Consider the following 19,184-nt stretch of genomic DNA (forward strand, 5'->3'; position numbering starts at 1 on the left):
CGTTCTTACAGCATTCTCAAGCGTTCTTACAGCGTTCTTATAGCGTTCTCACAGCATTCTCAAGCGTTCTTACAACATTCTCAAGCGTTCTCACAGCATTCTCAAGTATTCTTGCAGCGTTCTCAAGCGTTGTTACAGTGTTCTCAAGCATTCCGTCCCCCAGCATTCTTAAACCGTTCTTAAGGGCGCCTTCAAACAGAGGTATGCCCAACAAAAACCTAGGGCCACCATCTCGCTAGAGCCCGATTCTCACAGCAGACCACTTTCCCATTCGGGCAGACACACATATGAGGTCCAGGTCCACCATGCCAGCACTTATACCTACAACATATCTACAATCACACGCTCGATCCATGCTGGAACTGCATATGGTACTGCAGCATACCAAATGAATGAGTGTTATGATGGATCCCTGAACGCGATCACAAGGCCTATGCTGAGGGGCTCGCAACAAGGCGCATGGACAGGACAGCCCAATAGCCAAGTACAGCCCCACACACCGCCTACACTCCCCACACCTAAGGTGGTTCCTAACAGGGCGTGTATCACTCCAAGTCCACCGCATCCAACTGCTTCTTGCTCAGCCCAGTGGTCCTCATGGCCCACTGGACTGCGGTCATCTTGCCCTTGACTGCGAGCAATCCCACAATGGGCCATCACACCTGCAGACAGAAGCAACCAGAACAAAGTCAACACATGTGATGCAGACGTGCTATCACAGCTCAACCTTGATTTACCTTCTGGAAGAGGCGGAGTGGCCGGTCGTTTAGTGCAAAGGACTGGTGTACTGGGATGGCCAGCTAAGGATGGCCGGCCGGACGCGGCCGGCCTCATTGTTCAGCATAAGGCCGTGTGAATTAGCATGCTGTTTTTGTGCATCGGTGAAGATGCTGAGGTAGGTGTCAGGGTCAGGTGCGACCTCCACAGCAGCTTCCACGGCTGCATCATCGTCGGTCCTGGGCCGTTTTTTCTGCACCGCAAGGAGGAAATGGGTTGGGATCGATCCCAGATATCTGTTGCCTTTGCATGCATTCATTTTATTTGCCGACATTGACATGGAGCAAGGCATCCCGTGAAAATGCACGTGATTGCAAACATGAACCTAAGAGAAACACTTGTAACCCAGATCGCGTCAAACAGTATAATTTGGAAAATTGGAATGAGAGAAATGGTCTGCGGTAACCGTATGAAGGGAAATGAATGGTTTGACCCGATCTGGACCCGGTCATACCTTATTGCGGACTGCACCCTCGGCGGCAGCGGCTTTCCTCTTTGTCGCAGCATGCATAGTAGCAATACGTGCTGATTGTCGAGGGTGTCCTTCTTCAGCTCCTCGTTGTGAGCGCTGTTTTGGCGGACGAGATGGAGGCTTGCTTGAAGGCCTGGCGACCTGTAGTCCAAGGCTTGCTAGCTTCTTTAAACTCCTCTGGATGATGAGAGCTCTCTCTTCTTCAAGTGTGTTCCTCAACGACCTTTCTGGGGACACAGACCTCGAGGACCCCTGTCCGCTATTTGGACTATTCTGCCTGGATGTCATCTACAAAATATGAGCACATAGGCTTCGATTCGTTGGTACTGTCCAATTCTGCGAAGTTAAGACCAGGATTCAGCATAATTTTCAAGATGCCGTACACTTCCGGACCAGGGTCCGGAATTGCACGGCATTTCACCTCTTGCTGCCCAGAAGTCATGTGAACATTTGGACAATTTGCAGCACCAATAAGAAACGTCACTGGGTTTAGCACTATGTGATTGCTGTGAAAATGGCACCATCTGGTACCTTTATGCAGATACGCGACCTGTACTTACAGAAGAGACAAATAGGCCAACGCCTTAAACGTGAAGTGTTTAACTTTGCGTGTGAACTTGCACAGTGCCGCGCCGGAGAAACCTTCATAGTTATTGTCGATGGCATTGAGTGGGTTGCTACAGTGCCAAGGCGCAGCAAGCCAGACGATCTCGTATCAATGAGATTCTCGGCTGGCAATGAGGTGAATACTGTGCCAGGTTGTTGCTGAGAAGTGTTCGGCACGCAAACAGATTGTCTCCGTCCTCACAGGTGGAGAGGACGCTTGTCGGAATGCTTGGTAGTGGCGCCAAGGAGGAGAGCCTGAAGAGGTACATCCGTGAAGGATTGGCTATGAAAACAAACGAATACAAGGAGCGGGTCAGGGACATGAGCCATGATGCCGCTCTGTCGTTTGTCATGGGCCAAATAAGACACCACACCAGCAGAAGGACAGATTGGTCGTGAGGATAACATGACGTACCATTGGCCCATGCGGCCATGGACTCGACTGTATGATGAGGTACGCTACCTGCCTTTGTTCCGCCCAGGTTGTCTCAGCTGAAGCCAGGGTGCCTGCACACATGCAGATCATCAAGAATGCAGCAGCTTTGCCGCCGGCAGCTGCTGAGTGGGGGCTGCCAGGCAGCCAGCATGCTGCTGGCAGCCTCCCTGAGCACAGCAGCGGGTTGTGTACCATGCCAGGGGTCCCTGCACGCAGCACGGCTTTGTCTGAGCATGCCGCTTCAAGCTTTGCGCTTCACCTCTGTGCCACCAGTGTCATCACGTCACAGGCAGCCAGCGCGGCTGACAGGACCATGACAACAGTGGGTTTCCAGCTCCAGGGCTGGGCGGGGAGCGATATGCATGGGCACCTTTACAAACAGATTGTGTATTTCACAGGGGAATGAAGAAGCTTTGAAGGCTGGTGAGGAGGTGGTGACCTCCGGGGGAGCTGAGGTATGTACCACTGCCCTGTCGCCGGCCCGCGGCCTTCCATCCTTCCCCCACCCATCACACACACGCACGGTCTTCTTGCCTGTCACCATCCACCCAGGGAGGTGATGCTGCCATGGTGGACCCGGTGAAGCATGGCGGCACTGGTGATGCTGGCGAGTATGGGGTGTCCGAGGATGGCACAGAGGTCTCTGGTGCTGGCCAGAGCAATGGGCTGGCCCCTTCAGAAGCAGGCGAACAGGTAGGATTATGGGTGAGATCAAGACCAAGCTCATGCATGGCAGGGGGGAGCAGAGTCGCACCTTGAGTGTCGTGCGGTCTCCCTGACCCCCGTCCGTCCCCTGTCGCTGCTCCTGCAGTCAGAGGAGCTGGTTCATCGAGGCTTTGGTGTGTGCAACGAGACCAGGAAGAGAAAGCGGGCCCCAAACATGACCCGGCTGGTGGCGGACGATGAGGAGCAGCAACGGGAGATGGACAGGGGACACAATGATACAGATGATGCCGCTCCACGGTATCCACGCATGGCAGGACAGCAGGTGGGCAGGCCTGAGGGGCGGGGTCGGTCCACATAATTGAGGGTACACCGGTGTACCACAGAGCATGCAACGGGTGCACCACATGACACTCCACAGGAGCAGCACGACGGGGTGGAGTGTGTCGGCTGGGGATGGCACGAAGGGGGGCATCCTCAGATGCACTTGCTTGCTGTGTTCAGTACTCCGGTACACCAGGGCTTCGGTGCAAGTCTGCTTCCCGCTGCCATGACTGCCCGTCGACCAACCTAGCGAACCTGTCATGCCTCCTGTGCATCACTCTGTGTGATGCGGCCTGCAGGAGGAGGCCACAGCGGCTGCTGTGCCATCCCCGTCGGCTGCAGGATGAGCTGCCATTGCCCAGCCCACGGTTTCCATGCACGGTAAGACAGCAGGTGGGGGAGCCTCCGGGGCGGGGTCGGTCCGTGTGAGGGAGGGTGCACCACAGAGCACACAACGGGTGCACCGCATGACACTGCCCGTTGACCAACCTGGTGAACCCATCGTGCCTCCTGTGCATCACTCCGTGCAATGCGACCTGCAGGAGGGGGGCGCCTCTGCTACTGTGCAGCTGCCACCGCCGGCGCCTGGGGATGCCCATGGTGGTGAGGCGGCTGCTTTGCCATCCCCGTCAGCTGCAGGACCAGCAGCCATTGCCGGCCCACAGTTTCCGTGCACGGTAAGACAGCAGGTGGGGGAGCCTGAGGGGCGGGGTCGGTCCGTGTGAGGGAGGATGCACCACAGAGCACACAACGGGTGCACCGCATGACACTGCCCGTTGACCAACCTGGTGAACCCATCGTGCCTCCTGTGCATCACTCCGTGCAATGCGGCCTGCAGGAGGGGGGCGCCTCTGCTACTGTGCAGCTGCCACCGCCGGCGCCTGAGGATGCCCGTGGTGATGAGGCGGCTGCTTTGCCATCCCCGTCAGCTGCAGGACCAGCAGCCATTGCCAGCCCACGGTTTCTGTGCACGGTAAGACAGCAGGTGGGGGAGCCTCCGGGGCGGGGTCAGTCCGTGTGAGGGAGGGTGCACCACAGAGCACACAACGGGTGCACCGCATGACACTGCCCGTTGACCAACCTGGTGAACCCATCGTGCCTCCTGTGCATCACTCCGTGCAATGCGACCTGCAGGAGGGGGGCGCCTCTGCTACTGTGCAGCTGCCACCAACGGCGCCTGGGGACACCCATGGTGGCGAGGCGGCTGCTCAAGCAGCAGACGAGAGGAGACTGCTGCCCAATGATGAAGCACACCTTGAGCGAGAGATCCACCGCATGGCTGGTGCGGTGGTGTCCTATCGGGAGTCTCGCCATCAGTGAAGGCCCACCAGGAACCGGGCCATCCAGTCATCATCAGACTCGGACGTGGAATCTGAGCCGGAACCAGAGGACAGCCATGTACTCGAAACAGACCTTTTAATGCACACGATAGACATGGTCCCGGTGATGCTTGACAAGGAGGGGTTTGCGGTAGTAGACAATCCCCACCTCGCCTCTCTGATCACTCCCGATGTTCCCACAAGCACCACTGAGCTCGTGTCAGGCGATAAGGCAGCAGCAATATTTCAGCGTGGGGACCTTCCCGCATGGCAGGGAGGGCTACCATGGCTTACCCATGAGGGCAGGCTCCGACTCAGCAATGGAACCGGGAGGCGTATGATGGTCAAGCTGGACAAGGTGCAGTAGGGGCCTAGCCTGTCGAACATAGCATCCTATGTGGAGGGTGTTATCCAAGACATAGTGGAGCGGATCCCTGGCTTGCACCTGGTCAAGCCTGGTGTGATCCTTGGCAACAACCCTGGCGGCACAGCCCCCATTCGTCGGCAGACGCTGCACGTGGACATGCAGCCTGGCAGAGGGATGTCGTTTGTTGCAATCGTGCCATTGGAGCAGGACCTCGAGCTGTGGGTGAGCCCAGGGAGCCACCACACTGTGCAGGCGTTTGCTGCTCGGGCAGAGCCTGCTGCTGCAGCTGCTGCTGCAGCAGCAGATGATGCCGAAGCAGGTGATGCAAGCAGAGCCGACAGAAGCAGTGCGGCAGGTGGGGAGGCCAGCCCCCACAGCGGTCAGGGGGCGGGGCGGGGTGGCACGCCATCAGGCCTGTCCCTGGCGAACACATTGACCCTGCCGGACGAGACAGCCCTGAGGTTCGTGTCACACCTCCTGAGTCACCCAGTCATGAGGATGCAGGGACAGCCTGGCCAGATCATTTTCCTGCATGGCAACACTGTGCATGCTGGGGCGGCTGGCAAGGCTGGCACCTGGAGCCCGCACCTCCACTGGTATGTTCAGGGTGGTGATCTGGAAAATGAGACATACAGCCTGGCATATGTCCACAAGGAGCTCCTGGCATATGTCCACAAGGAGCTCCGTCGGCTATTCCACCTCTCCTGAGCATTGAATATGCACACGGATGCCATTCCACAGTGGCCAGGCAGATTCCATCTGTGAGCGGCCAGCTTGTAGTTTGAGTGTGAGAGGGCGGGGTTAACCCCAAACGTTTGGGGCTGGTGAGACTGGAGTCCTGGCTGTGGCTGGTGAATGACCACAAACCCGCTGAGCTGGCGGTGTTGCCACCGTGCAGCTGGCCCATGAATGGGTTGGGACGTGCTTGTGTTCTGTCTACCCTGGGACTTGATGGTCAGACCGGCAGGGTGGCGCCCTCACCTGCCTTCCTTCACCTGCCTTCCTGCAAACTAGACATGAAGTTGCATCAGCTGCTGCACCTCGCAGAGCGAATTGAACACCTTGGGCCAAGTTTCACAACCGCGATGTGGGGCTACGAATCACTGTGGAACCATTTGGTGAAGCTGATGAAGAACAAGCAGTACTCCGAGGCTACCTGTATGCGCAGCTGGATACATAAGGAGTCGGTGATTCTAGCTGCGGAGAGGTTACCCGAGGGCCTCTGCTCTTTTGAACCCCCACAGGACGCCGTGTCCGCTGGAAAGTTGACCCATCAGCAGAAGGCATATTGGACAGTCACTAATTCCACCGGCCCCAGCGTTGACACTATCTCTAGAAATGCTGCAATAGGATTTAAGCAGGCACGGCGCGAGACCCTTCCGGAAGGCTTCCTCCTGGAGATGCATGAGACTTACCTGCGCCACAGCACCGACTACTCTGATTTATTTGGTGTTTTCACCGCCTGGCTGTGGGAGCAGTGGACTGATGACACGACCCCGGGGCCATTCCTGTCCGACTATCTTTCACACCTGAGGCTAAGGACCCATTCAAGAAGGACGCTGTTGCACCGGGACAGCCATGGCTCTGTGTCCATGCGGAACAAGGTGTGAAACCTGGTGTGACTGCCCTGTGATGCATGCCTGTCTTCATCGCTACAACTTGGTAAATACACTCACCACCTTGAGCGACCGTGCCGTACCTATCTGCTGGTGTGCCTCTTGCCTGCATCTGTAGGTGCTTGCCAAGTGCTGCCTCAGTGAGCTGTGGTGCCAAGATGTGTGGGTGCAGCCGGGTTTGCTGTTGGGGTCAAAGCCGGTCAGTGGTATACATCTCGCAGGCAGGTTCTTGGAGAAGCTCGTGGCCATCAAGCTCAACAACAACGTGGCACTCACTGCATTCGATAGCAACAAGCCTAAGACGTCACAGGCCTGCTGGTTCATCACCCGGAGATGCAACTCCAGCGACAAAATGTGGGCGGGGAAGGTGCTGGGCTTGTACCGCTACAGGTTGCCATTGAACAGGGATAAGTTCGATGTGGTGCTGGAGGTCGAATGGCATGCTCCCCTGCTGGGGAACAACAGTGATGCCGAAGTTGCGGTCGACCAGTTCATGAATGTCCCCTTGGTGGACGCCAGGGCTGCCAGTGTGTCCAACACAGGCTCTCGTTACTACCTGGCTGAGGATGTTGCGCCTTGCCGGGTGCACATCTTGCCACACCCCAGTAAGCGGGGCGCCCTGTGTGTTCTTTCAAGAAGCTACAGCTTCATGCGGGTGGCTGGCTGGGAGGCCCTGCAGCCACAGACCCCATGGGCGAGGTCACGGTAGCAGCACATTAGTAATATTAGCGCTGCAAGACCTCTGAATCCCTTGTGGCTTGCTCTTGAGGGGCAATCGTTAGTAACACATTGGTGGAGTGGAGGGCAAATCGTGGGGACTGGTGGGCATGGTCGCCCAGGCCCTCGAATGGTCGGACCGTGGCCTGGGCGGGGCTTCTCAATGAAGGTACAGCTGATGGTATGGCTGATGGATAACCGAATGAATGTTGTGCACAGGGACGTATTGGTGAAGTAATAGGTAATGGGAGTGGCACATTACTATGCAAATCGACAGAAATTGCTTGGGGCCCGTTCCATACGTTGACTGACTAAATCCTTCGTTGGATAGTTGATTGTTGGGGCATGTCTGCTTCGCTTGTATACTGGGGCGACTTCCTGGTGCCAGCCAGTACTAGTTTTCGAAGGGCCTTACCCGCGGGTCCAGAGCAGTAGGGGCCCTCATGGTCGGTCTTGTGGATGATTTCAGCACTATGAACTTATTTCAGAATACAGGACTGACTCTCTGTTTCCTGCTTGAACTATATATGGAAGGGGCAAACCACTGTAACTTGTGCGTGTTTCTGCTAAGTTTCCGCACTGTTGCATTCTCAAAGCCATTCTTTCGTAAAACCGTCATAAGAATGCTTGAGACTGGCATAAGATCATTCTCAGCAGCACCAGCATTCTCAAGCCGTTCTTAGCATTCTTAGCGTTCTCAGGAACATTCTTTAGCACGCTTCCATTTTGGTTTAGCACGTGCTAAAGTGTCTCTGCGCGTTGCTCGTAAGCGTATGAAACGCTTCATGGACAAGAATCGTTCTGAGAGAACTTTTCAATTGGGAGACCGTGTCTTGATGCCATCATGATGCCATCATGATGAGTACTAAGCATATGCGCTTAGACGGTCCTTGTAAACTCCTTCCTCGTTACATCGGTCCTTTTGCTGTAACGCAGGTTATTCATCATGTGGCATATCGTTTGGATCTGCCTACTAACGTGCGTGCACATAATGTGTTTCACGTTTCTCTCCTTAAGCTCTACCGTGATGGTGGACGTGTTCCTTTACCTCCCGTTCCTGGTGTGGTGGATGGTAATCTCGAATTCGAAGTCGGGATAATCCTGGACCGTCGTGTCGTAAAAAGCAAGGGTAAATCCACTAAACTTGGTGCTAAGCAATGTTTCTTTCTTCGATGGAAAGGCCAGGGTATGACTCTTTGGAGCCCGAGTCCAATCTTACTAACTGCGCTGCCTTCTGTGTGATTACTGGGCATCTATTCCTGTGACAGATCCTATTCCTGCCCCTCCATCCAAAAACACTTCGGAAAGTGTTCTTCCTGAGTCTCCTGCCGTTGAGACTACTCCTGTCGTGCCTCCAGCTCCTATTCCTACACGTCAGTGTTTTTTTTAAGTAATATATTCCTTTTAAGGAATAAAGAGGCCATTTTGGCCTTTGGAAATAAGGAACAAAGTGAGGCCGATCCGTACATTTTCATTCCTTCAGCCAAAAACGTCCATTGCTGCCAGATTGCTCCGTAGTGTGCATAACTTAGTATTATCGATCATAAAATAGATATGAGGGGCCGTAAGAAGGTCAAGCCCGTGAGTCAACGCGGCATAGCAGAATGTATGACCGGTCCTTCCATAGCCAAACACGCAAAAGGCAACGACTTGAACGCCGAACAAACACATAAACAGCAAGATAAGTCTGAAATGTTTCCTGATAAAGGCGTTTGGGACGGCGGTGCTGTTGTCGGTAATGCATCGGCAATGTTGCTGCCAGCGGCGACCAATGACACGGGCGCCATTCCCTAAGGCACTGATTGGGTCAGTAACCCATGGGTTACCCATCTTCAACCCCCGGTAGCCCTTTGGTAACCCCCTTGTAAGTTCCTACCCAGCAGGAGGGGTAACACGGCCCCAGGGTAAACCCCTCCGTTGCCCTGGACTATGGACATATGTATGGGCCTATAGGCTACTCGTCTTATATGCTTCCCACATCGTGAATTCCGCTTAAGGATACTTCTAAAAATGTAAACGTTAGCAACCTACAGTATCGTGGTATCTTGGGAAGCATCGTTTGCCATTTCAACCCTAAGGTCTCTAATGCTAGCATCACACACGCAAGGAATAAGCAATAAGTACCTATGTCTTGGCCTGTTTGGCTTGTAGATGAGTACAGGAGAAGGGGCGAATGCTGGCAGCACACACGCAAGTCGACGACAGGTCTTCGCTAAATGGATGCCTTTGGTTGTCATCCAACGTTATATAATAGTTGTAATTGTGAAACATCAGGCAGTCAGTCCTGAGGTCGGCCGACATATTACCGGCCGGGGGTGGTCGTACGCATATGTGCATGCTGCTTTACCTCCATTGATACTCCTGACAAGCACATTCAAGCTGAATCATAGCTAATTAGCTTGTAAGCTCATATAGTCTGGTCTTTTAATTAGACGGACGTGCTACAATAAGCGATCGCTTATCGCGATGACCACTATCACGAATTCAGTCAATCATATTCACTGCTGGCATTGTTCCTATTGACCATAGATACAATGCACACATATAATCCACGTTGCAATACTGGTGCGTATGGCGGCAAAAATGGTGGCGTTCTAGCGTTCGCGCGCGCGGAACCACCACAACAAGACCGTTGACTGTCTTTCTGCAGCACAGGCCCACACTTATGGTGCACCTCATTTAGCAAGACATCCAGTGACATCCAAGGATTTTTGCCTGAGGGTGCCTTACACTTAGCCGGGTGTGACTGTGTCCGGGGTGTCGGATCTCCCGCCCAAGACCTTCGACGCTCTTAGGAGAGTCTGCTCTGAAAACGAGCAGACTCTGGATAGTGTTGCATAGGTCGTGCGTAGAGCTGGAAGTAGCAGGTCGGGACGGGGCACTTCAGCTACTGGCCGACCTTAAGGTATTGTAAGCTTACATTGCCGCCCGTTGGCTGGTCCGCGAGTTTTAGGTCTTGGGTCCGGAGGGGCGGTAAGTGCCTGGACCTTTTGAGGAATATTTATTGGCTTCACTGGCGGCTTCTCGCTGGCGGCGGTCCCCAATTTGCTCTGCCTATGTACGCCTCTTCGTCCTCCTCCTTGCATCTAGGCTGCAGCTGTGTGCCTTATCCTTAAGTCTAGGTTTCTACACAAGGCATGTTTTGGTGCGTCAATGTTGATAATTGGGCATTCACAAGTGATTGGTGAAGACATGTATGTTTGCATGTGTAGACAGGCGAGACAGGTGCAGGTGAATGTAAACATGGGTTACCCTGTCTGTTACCCATCAGTAGTGTATTACTCCGACCCCTTTGTTACCCCTCGGTAAGGGGTTACCCCTACCCCGGGGTTAGGTTACCCACCTCCCTTCGTACATAGCCACATGGGTAACCCCTAACCCTACACCCTGGGTTACGCTTAAGGGGGGGTTACCCCTCGTTTTATGCCATAGGGATTACCCCTGCCTTCCATGGCGGTTGTGATCAGCATAAGCGCAAGCTGTCACCCAATCAGCTTGACAACAACGAATGCGGCGAGGCGCCCAACCCGAGCGCTCGCAGTGCCAAGCGGGCTCAGACACAGCGCATCTGCAAGGGCATGAGCGACGGTGCATGGCGGGACAAGCAGAAAGAAAATCCCCACAGATGGCAGATTGCCTGGGCCGCCAGGTATCCCTGGGCCCAGCCTGTGCATTCTGACGTGAACGCCGGAGAAGTGCACAACCAAGTGCGCTGCATCCCCTGCACGTTGATGAAGAAGAGCGACTACCTGATCATGTGCCGGGCGGCTACCCTCGACAAGCACGTGACTTCTGAAGTGCACAAGACGTCAGTGGACCATGAACAGAGCCAGAAGGCACGCCTGGCACTCCAGCAGCAGCGGAACGCGACCCTGCCGCAGCTCTACACCCCGGGCAACACGGAGGCAGAGAAGGCCAAGCATCAGCAGCTCATCCAGCTCTTCTGGCAGCTTACCCGGGGGCGGCCCATCACGGACTTCATGGCTTCTAAGGAGGCGTTCGAGGCGCTGTCCGTCCCACACATAAGCAGCTCACACTGGAGCGGCTTCTCAGCCTGGAACCTCGCTGAGGCGCTTGACGGGGTACTGATGGACAAGGTCCGGGAGCTTGTGTGGAGCGCGCGATTCATTTCGCTGAGCATGGACGAGTGCGTGGGCATCGACAAGAATTCGCGCCTCTCCCTGCACGTGTACGTCATGGATGCGCAGTGGAGCCGGTTGCCGCTCCTGATCGATGTGAGTTTTAACGGGTGGACAGGCTGCCGGGACTGGGGGTTTGCCGCATTTGTCTTGTTCTCCACAAGTTGTAACATCATTCCTCACAAGTTCCTATCTTCTGAACTTGTGTCCACTTTAAGTATCCCTGCATCCCCGCAGTTGGCGCATGTACGGGGCGCACCTGACGCTGAGAACATCACGCAGTTGGTGCTGGATACACTGAACATGGAGGGCGACCTCGGGGAGCAGGATTTGGCGCGCAAGCTCGTAGCGGTCAGCACTGACGGTGCAAGCGTGATGACGGGCGTGCACAATGGTGTGTCAGCAAGGCTCAGCCAGACCGCGCCGTTCCTGCTGAGCATCCACTGCATGGCACACCGCACAGACCTCGCCATTGCCGTGCTGGAAAAAGCCCCGGTCGTCAAGATGATTGTGAGCGTCATCAAGGACGTTTACAACTACTTCTCGGGCAGTGCTAAGCGTGTGAGCATGTTCGAGGATGTGGCCAAGGCTGCAGGAACGGATGGCAACCGGCTGAAGCGCATCGTAGAAACAAGGTGGATCTGTGCATGAGAGCCGGCAGCCTCCCTACTGGCCGAGTACCCAGCGCTGCTGCCGCTGTTCTGCAAGGAGGAGGAGAAGCTGTATAACACACTACAGGACGCACGCCTGTATGTCTCAATGCACGCGCTGATGCCCGCCCTGGTCACCATCGACATGTTCATCAAGCTTTGCCAGAGCCGTGGGCTGTATATTGGTGAGCTGGCCAAGGCGCTTCAGTGCACCAAGGATCGGCTGCGCGAGATGTACCTCAGGCCGGAGACCCGCTACACCACCGTGGAGTTTGGGGACTTCAAGGAGCTGCTGTCAGTCGATGGAGACATCAAGGGCACCGCCTGGGTGTTCAATCCCGACACGCCGGGTGGGGTGAGGAGCGGATCGGACTGATGTGTGGCAGCAGCGGCTTCTACCCCTTCATCGCTGATCCTCCTCGCACTGGCCGAGACCGCACACCACCGCCTTTGACACCGGACCGCCTGGCCCAGGTCGTGAAGTCGGTGCAGGCAGACATGTCAGCCGCGGTCGAGGAGCTGATAGGTGAGCTGTCTTCATGGTTTCCCCCACATCCACTGCTGGAGGCGCCGTCGATTGTCTACAGTGAGTACTGGGAGAACAGGCCCATGGCAGCCGACTTCAAGGCGAAGCTGAAGATCCTCAAGGATTACTACTGCCGTGAGCGGGTGGGCGCCAACTCCAGCAAGGTGCCACCGATGCTGGACAGCGCCTTGCTGGACGAGCAGGCGAACTTGTTCGCCTCCAGCATGAATCAGCTCGCCGCACAGCAGCGCCTCAGGCGGGCGCGAGAGCAGACCGAGCGGCAGAGGCAGCAGACGGCAGCAGTGGACCCAGACGCGCCCACATCCAAGCGTGAGCACCGGGTGCTGCTCGATGACACACCCACAGCACGGGTGTGGCAGGCCATCAGCAACTGTGCGGTCCTCGCCGGCGGCTTAATGGAGTATTCGGCTTTGGCCCAGCTGGTGTTAGTGATGGTGCCAGGGTCAGTGGAGGATGAGCGGCGGTTCTCGGCCATGGGGTACTTGCAGGACCCCACCCGCAACCGCCTGGACGAGCACCTAGCATTGTGTGTGCGGATGTTTACCCAGGACCTGTTCGACCTGGGCACGTTCCCGTTCCGTGACGCACTGAGGAAGTGGCTGGACAGCAGCAGCAGGGGCCGGTACATGATGAACTGGTAGAGTCCCAGTGTGCTGTGGTTTGCAGTGGTGGGTGACGGCCTTTGATTTGCTATGCGGTTGCTTGCTTTGGGCCTTTGCTTGGTCGGATTTACTTTTTGTTCACAAACAGTGCCAGAACTATCTATGCATGTGCATGAAGCGTGCGCACATGAACGAAAACGCGCCAACGCAGTGCGTGCCTCTTGGTCTATGAGGGGAGTTTTAACTTATTGGGGGGGTCTGGGGGGGGTGTAGCCCCCCCCAGCGGCCCACTCTTAAGGAATACATAACGGCGACGCTAGCAACTTTGTTACTTAGGTTGGAATAAATTGAGACCCCCCCTAAATGAAAAAAAAATCACTGCTACACGTACTCCTATTCCTGAGGTGCGGACTACTCGTTCTGGCCATGTGGTTCGACCACCTGCCCGGACACTCCTTCTCGCTCTTCGCAACAATCCCGTCAGTGAGGCGCTTACTGCTTTATTCTTACATGTGGCGGCGGAATTGAAGTGGGTCTATCGAGGACGAGCAGACTTTAAGAGGGGGAGAATGTTATGAGTATTCCGTTAATGGCGGTAATGACTAACACATCCTTATTACAATTCCTTGTAACCTATATAGGCGGAACAACTCCTGCCGTACTATCGTACAGCCGTACCCCAACAAGGGTGTATCCTTCCTCCGGTTAGTTCCGTCTAGGCGGACATTTGGTTGTCAAGAACCAACCAGCCGATACAAACTGTATAATAGTTTCCGCTAAGTATTGTTCGTACCTCGATCCTACTACTCACTACAGAGAGTGCCTCTAATTATGGACGGTGGTGGACCTGGGATAAGTAGGACCTGCGAGCTGACCAGGAGTGATCCACTGTATAGTCGGCTAGAGTGTGATTGAATGTGCCCCAAAAATACTGGTCAGGGTTTCGGTAGGTACCGGCCACGGTGAAAAATGAAGATATGCCCCCCTATCCCACATATCATCATATATGCATGTACGAGGCGTCTACATAGTTGGTTGAATGTGACCACAGGGCCTGCATGTATGTGTATGGACACAACTATAAAGCATACTATACAGAATTGCAACGATGACATACTACTAACCCTGCTGGCGCCACAAACACTTGTGTTTACCCTAAACCTGTGTGATGCATGCAGCGGGTAATATGCACTAATGTGTGAATCTTCATAATTGTCCGAGCACATAGACGAGTAAGAGAGCCTATACCCATGCAGGAGCTGCTGCACGACAGGCAGGTGATGGTGTGCTGATCACAGGTACTGTCCTCATCTCGCGTCTAGCCCTGGCCAATTTTACGCTGACGATGACCACTGCAACCAGGACAGCGACTCCTGCAATACCCGATAGCGTGGTAATGAGCGCCACCTTGGTAGTGGTGGGCTGGTGGCCGCCTTTGGCTGCCGTAGTGCTTGTGGCCTCCAATTGTGAGTCAGTTGCTGCTGCGTCAGCAGAAAGTCAAATGCAGAAAAGTAAATTGGCACATGCCATGGAGTCAGCACAGACAGCACCAGCCAATAAGCGGCATGGATACAATATTCAAGAGAGATGTCTTCCAGCGATTTTTTGGAGCCCTATTGGTGTCCCCTAGCCACCCTAGAGTATCTACACGGCCGTGTCTGCACGAATGGGTGTCAGACAAATCCACCCATCATTAAAAAGGAGGATAATCAAGCTCCATCCCTATAAAGGGATAAGTTAACCCCTCCCGTTGCGTCATGCATGGTCTTGACAGTGGCCATGCATGGAGATGTTCACGTGACCATAATCATGCACCAATAGATCAGTGGTTGACATGCATACACACAGCCGTATACATGTTCTGGTGCTGTGTGCAGGAACAGGAACGTGTTGAAGCTGGCCAGTGCAAAGGCCTCTAGGGATGCTGGTGGAGCGCTTTAACACATACTTGTAGTTGATACATGTGTAGTGTGTGGTGTACCAGCTTCTACATTCCTCCCCCTTGGAGGGGTCCGACTCGAGCCCTTAAGGCCACATACATCAGGCTGTGCCTACCATCGCCTACCCTCGGGCAGTGGGTTATCCATCCATGTCACATCATGCACCCAGCTGTCTTATGGTTTTTCAGGCACAAAGTCTTCCCAGCCAATCACAGCTACGTTTTGTCACGATACGATTTGCTCTTGGCTGGTTATATGCATGCTTATCATCGTTATCATGGTATAGGTTGAATGCATGGTATGTTATCACGGTATCGGTTGAATGCATGGTATGGTATGTTCAGCAGTAAATGTGTACCCTTGCAAGGGTACGCATGTGTATCATGCAAGCTGTTTAACTGTCGATTCTTTTTATGCTTGCAAGCAAGGTAGACAATTGTCAACCTATTATTTCTAGTAAGCATGACAAGCAATACATGAAAACAAAAACGGGTTGCAGCCTGCTCTGGGCCTCTCCAGTAACTGCTACTAAGTTCACACATACCTGAAGATTCGGGCTGCTCCTGCTGCTGCTGCTGTGTAGCGGTGGGGGTTACAATAATGCCCTCCAGATGTGATGCGGTCACGGCTCCCCACTGGGACGTGAAGTCGCTGCTGATGTGTGAGCTGAGGCTACTGGCAGTGGCAGCAGCGGCATCGGTGACCTGTTGAAGCAGGTATTTTCATGCACGCAATATTCAACATTCAATGAGTTGTCAAATTTTTTTTGTGCATTTGTGCGGAATTGCAAGGATGCAGGTTTTAAAACGGGTTGAGATAGAAAGAAGGAGTGAATGTGTATTAATATTGTCAGGTCAGCAGCCCAGCATTGTAGCAAAGTCTGAGGCCAGACAAGGGCAACTGCTGTGTGGAGCCGGCCCCAGCTAGCTAGGCCCCCTGGCTGGCAGCAGTGTGTATATCCCGGTAGGGGGCCTAGCTAGCTGGGGCCAGCTAGGCCCCCTACCGGGATATGCACACAGCTGCCGGTCTAGATACTTACGGAGGAATCCGAAGATTTGGCTGGGAGCCGGACCACGTAGTTTACAGTGACTGATGAGGACTCACAGCTGCTGAGGTTGGTGATGTTGATGTTGTCAGCACTGGAGACCTGCACACGTTTCATCCACAGCATGCAGGTAAAACGCCTAGCTACCGTGTCCAGATGCGTTGTAGTAGCTGGCCGCTGAAAAGGCCTCTCGAGATGCTGGTTTACGCGCTTAGTGCGTATTTGTAGTTGTTATGTGTGCCATGCTGTTTACCGGCTACTACACTGTTGCAAATCAACAAAAAAATAATGATCGTCTATCGACATACTGCAATACACAGTCGTCGTATAATAGATAGGACCAAGAAATAGATGTTATAAAGATTCATGGTATAGAGTGTTAATAATAGATCGTGCCATGGTATAATATATGGCCTGAAAGTAGGTATTCTTTTAAAATTTCAAGCTCTTGAAGGGTCTTGTCCAGTCACTGTACCATTTGCAAGCCCCATGTATGCTCAATCAGTCGGTAGCTGGTTGCAGTCAGCGGCGATTACTTATTCAGGGTTAATTGCTCCTTTAAAACTCATCTAATCAAATATTGGGATGATAACTACAGCATCACGTTTCAGTAGTAGTACAATGACTAGGAGCACATTGCTCAGCAAGTTAAGCACACCCACACCCACACCCACACCCACACCCACACCCACACCCACACCCACACCCACACCCACACACACCTCACACACACCTCACGCACACATACACATACACGGCCCGCATGATGCCACGCACCCCGAAGGCACTGGCCAGCTCCGCCCTGAGGTCGATGGCGAGGTTGGTACCCAGGCTGTCGATCAAGCCACAGTCTGCACTTAGGGTCATGTTGCCATAAACCTTGGCACCTGCAGCTGCTGTGGCGCTGTCTGACAAGCCTGTCTCCCCAGGTAGGGTGGGCGGGATTGCGGATAGATTGCGACAGGTTGTAAATGGATACAAGTTGATGAGGATTACCGTATTAATGACAAGCTAGTCTGCATGTACATGCTTCCGAAAAGGCTGATGAGGATGCGTCTATAAATCCTTGATGCCCTTCACGCAACGGTAGAATAGATAGGGACCTTCCCAATCTATTATACAAGTAGACGTCATATAGACCATGAGATATTTGCATTCGCGGGTAGCCCCCGGAAGTCCTTGGCGCATGTGACTTTGATTTGTTGATCCCATAGCCCGGCTGCCACCGACTTCAAATACGGTGGTGCTGGAGCATAGTGTTGTATCACGTCTTATCGCAGGAAAAGAACCGATCGGTGGATGACAGATCCCGTGATACCAGGATACTACAACTATTCCCCCTCTAGCATTGAGGGCGTCCTCGACCGTTCGTCTATCTCAGGGCACCTGAGAGATGTACAGTATCCATAGTTTACCAGCGGAATTGGGCCAAGCGGAAAATTGAACTCAAGACTGGGACACCAGGTCTCGATACCAATTACATATGTCACGTCTTATCACAGGATAGAGGCAATTGGCGGATGCAACATTCCGTGATACCCAGGATACTACACATCGTTATACAAGTAATTCCATGTAATTGCTGCATATAATTACGACGAGACATGATGTACTTACTACACAACATACAAATACACCGGCCTTGGTATATTACCTGACGGAGAAGGGGCTGCCTGCTGATTTGATCCGCGGTACTTTCCCGTTGATGGTGTTGTTGGATGTGATGGCGGTGATGGCGGTGAGCTGGGTGGCTCAGGCGATGGCGGCGCTGGGCTGGGTGGCTCAGGCGATGGCGACGCTGGGCTGGGCGGAGCAGGAGATGGCGGCGCTGGGCTGGGTGGAGCAGGCGATGGCGGCGCTGGGCTGGGTGGAGAAGGCGATGGCGGCGCTGGGCTGGGCGGAGCAGGAGATGGCGGCGCTGGCGGCGCTGGGCTGGGTGGCTCAGGCGATGGCGGCGCTGGGCTGGGTGGAGCAGGAGATGGCGGCGCTGGGCTGGGTGGAGCAGGAGATGGCGGCGCTGGGCTGGGTGGCTCAGGCGATGGCGGCGCTGGGCTGGGTGGAGCAGGCGATGGCGGCGCTGGGCTGGGTGGAGCAGGCGATGGCGGCGCTGGGCTGGGTGGAGCAGGCGATGGCGGCGCTGGGCTGGGCGGCTCAGGCGATGGCGGCGCTGGGCTGGGTGGCTCAGGCGATGGCGGCGCTGGGCTGGGTGGAGCAGGCGATGGCGGCGCTGGGCTGGGCGGTTCAGGCGATGGCGGCGCTGGGCTGGGTGGCTCAGGCGATGGCGGCGCTGGGCTGGGCGGATCAGGCGATGGCGGCGCTGGGCTGGGTGGCTCAGGCGATGGCGGCGCTGGGCTGGGTGGATCAGGCGATGGCGGCGCTGGGCTGGGTGGAGCAGGCGATGGCGGCGCTGGGCTGGGCGGAGCAGGCGATGGCGGCGCTGGGCTGGGTGGCTCAGGTGATGGCGGCGCTGGGCTGGGTGGAGCAGGCGATGGCGGCGCTGGGCTGGGCGGATCAGGCGATGGCGGCGCTGGGCTGGGTGGAGCAGGAGATGGCGGCGCTGGGCTGGGTGGAGCAGGCGATGGCGGCGCTGGGCTGGGCGGATCAGGCGATGGCGGCGCTGGGCTGGGCGGATCAGGCGATGGCGGCGCTGGGCTGGGTGGAGCAGGAGATGGCGGCGCTGGGCTGGGCGGATCAGGAGATGGCGGCGCTGGGCTGGGCGGATCAGGAGATGGCGGCGCTGGGCTGGGGGGCTCAGGCGATGGCGGCGCTGGGCTGGGCGGAGCAGGTGATGGCGGCGCTGGGCTGGGTGGCTCAGGCGATGGCGGCGCTGGGCTGGGTGGAGCAGGATATGGCGGCGCTGGGCTGGGTGGAGCAGGCGATGGCGGCGCTGGGCTGGGCGGATCAGGCGATGGCGGCGCTGGGCTGGGTGGCTCAGGAGATGGCGGCGCTGGGCTGGGTGGCTCA

General features: G+C 55.3%; 2 protein-coding genes across 2 annotated transcripts; one reads left to right on the forward strand and one right to left on the reverse strand.

The window, feature by feature from the left end:
• Nucleotides 1-1,737: 1,737 nt before the first annotated feature.
• Nucleotides 1,738-7,289, forward strand: jtnpB6 (jordan transposition protein; the record flags this gene model as incomplete). The annotated part of the gene is made up of 16 exons (XM_002947096.1): nt 1,738-1,863; nt 1,888-1,991; nt 2,060-2,167; nt 2,338-2,613; nt 2,844-2,984; nt 3,103-3,279; nt 3,621-3,671; nt 3,821-3,967; nt 4,117-4,263; nt 4,413-4,560; nt 4,822-4,955; nt 5,089-5,186; nt 5,217-5,319; nt 5,469-5,560; nt 5,863-6,568; nt 6,699-7,289. The coding sequence occupies exons 1-16, from the start codon at nt 1,764-1,766 to the stop codon at nt 7,287-7,289; spliced, it is 3,123 nt and encodes a 1,040-aa protein (XP_002947142.1). The 5' UTR covers nt 1,738-1,763.
• A 6,440-nt stretch (nt 7,290-13,729) lies between these two features.
• On the reverse strand, nt 13,730-17,628 carry VOLCADRAFT_103373 (uncharacterized protein; the record flags this gene model as incomplete). Its single annotated transcript, XM_002947236.1, has 5 exons — nt 13,730-14,716; nt 15,720-15,879; nt 16,215-16,322; nt 16,998-17,137; nt 17,607-17,628. The coding sequence occupies 5 exons, from the start codon at nt 17,626-17,628 to the stop codon at nt 14,478-14,480; spliced, it is 669 nt and encodes a 222-aa protein (XP_002947282.1). The 3' UTR covers nt 13,730-14,477.
• Nucleotides 17,629-19,184: the final 1,556 nt, after the last annotated feature.

This window comes from Volvox carteri (genome assembly GCF_000143455.1).
Source record: "Volvox carteri f. nagariensis unplaced genomic scaffold VOLCAscaffold_5, whole genome shotgun sequence".
NCBI classification, from domain to species: Eukaryota; Viridiplantae; Chlorophyta; class Chlorophyceae; order Chlamydomonadales; family Volvocaceae; genus Volvox; species Volvox carteri.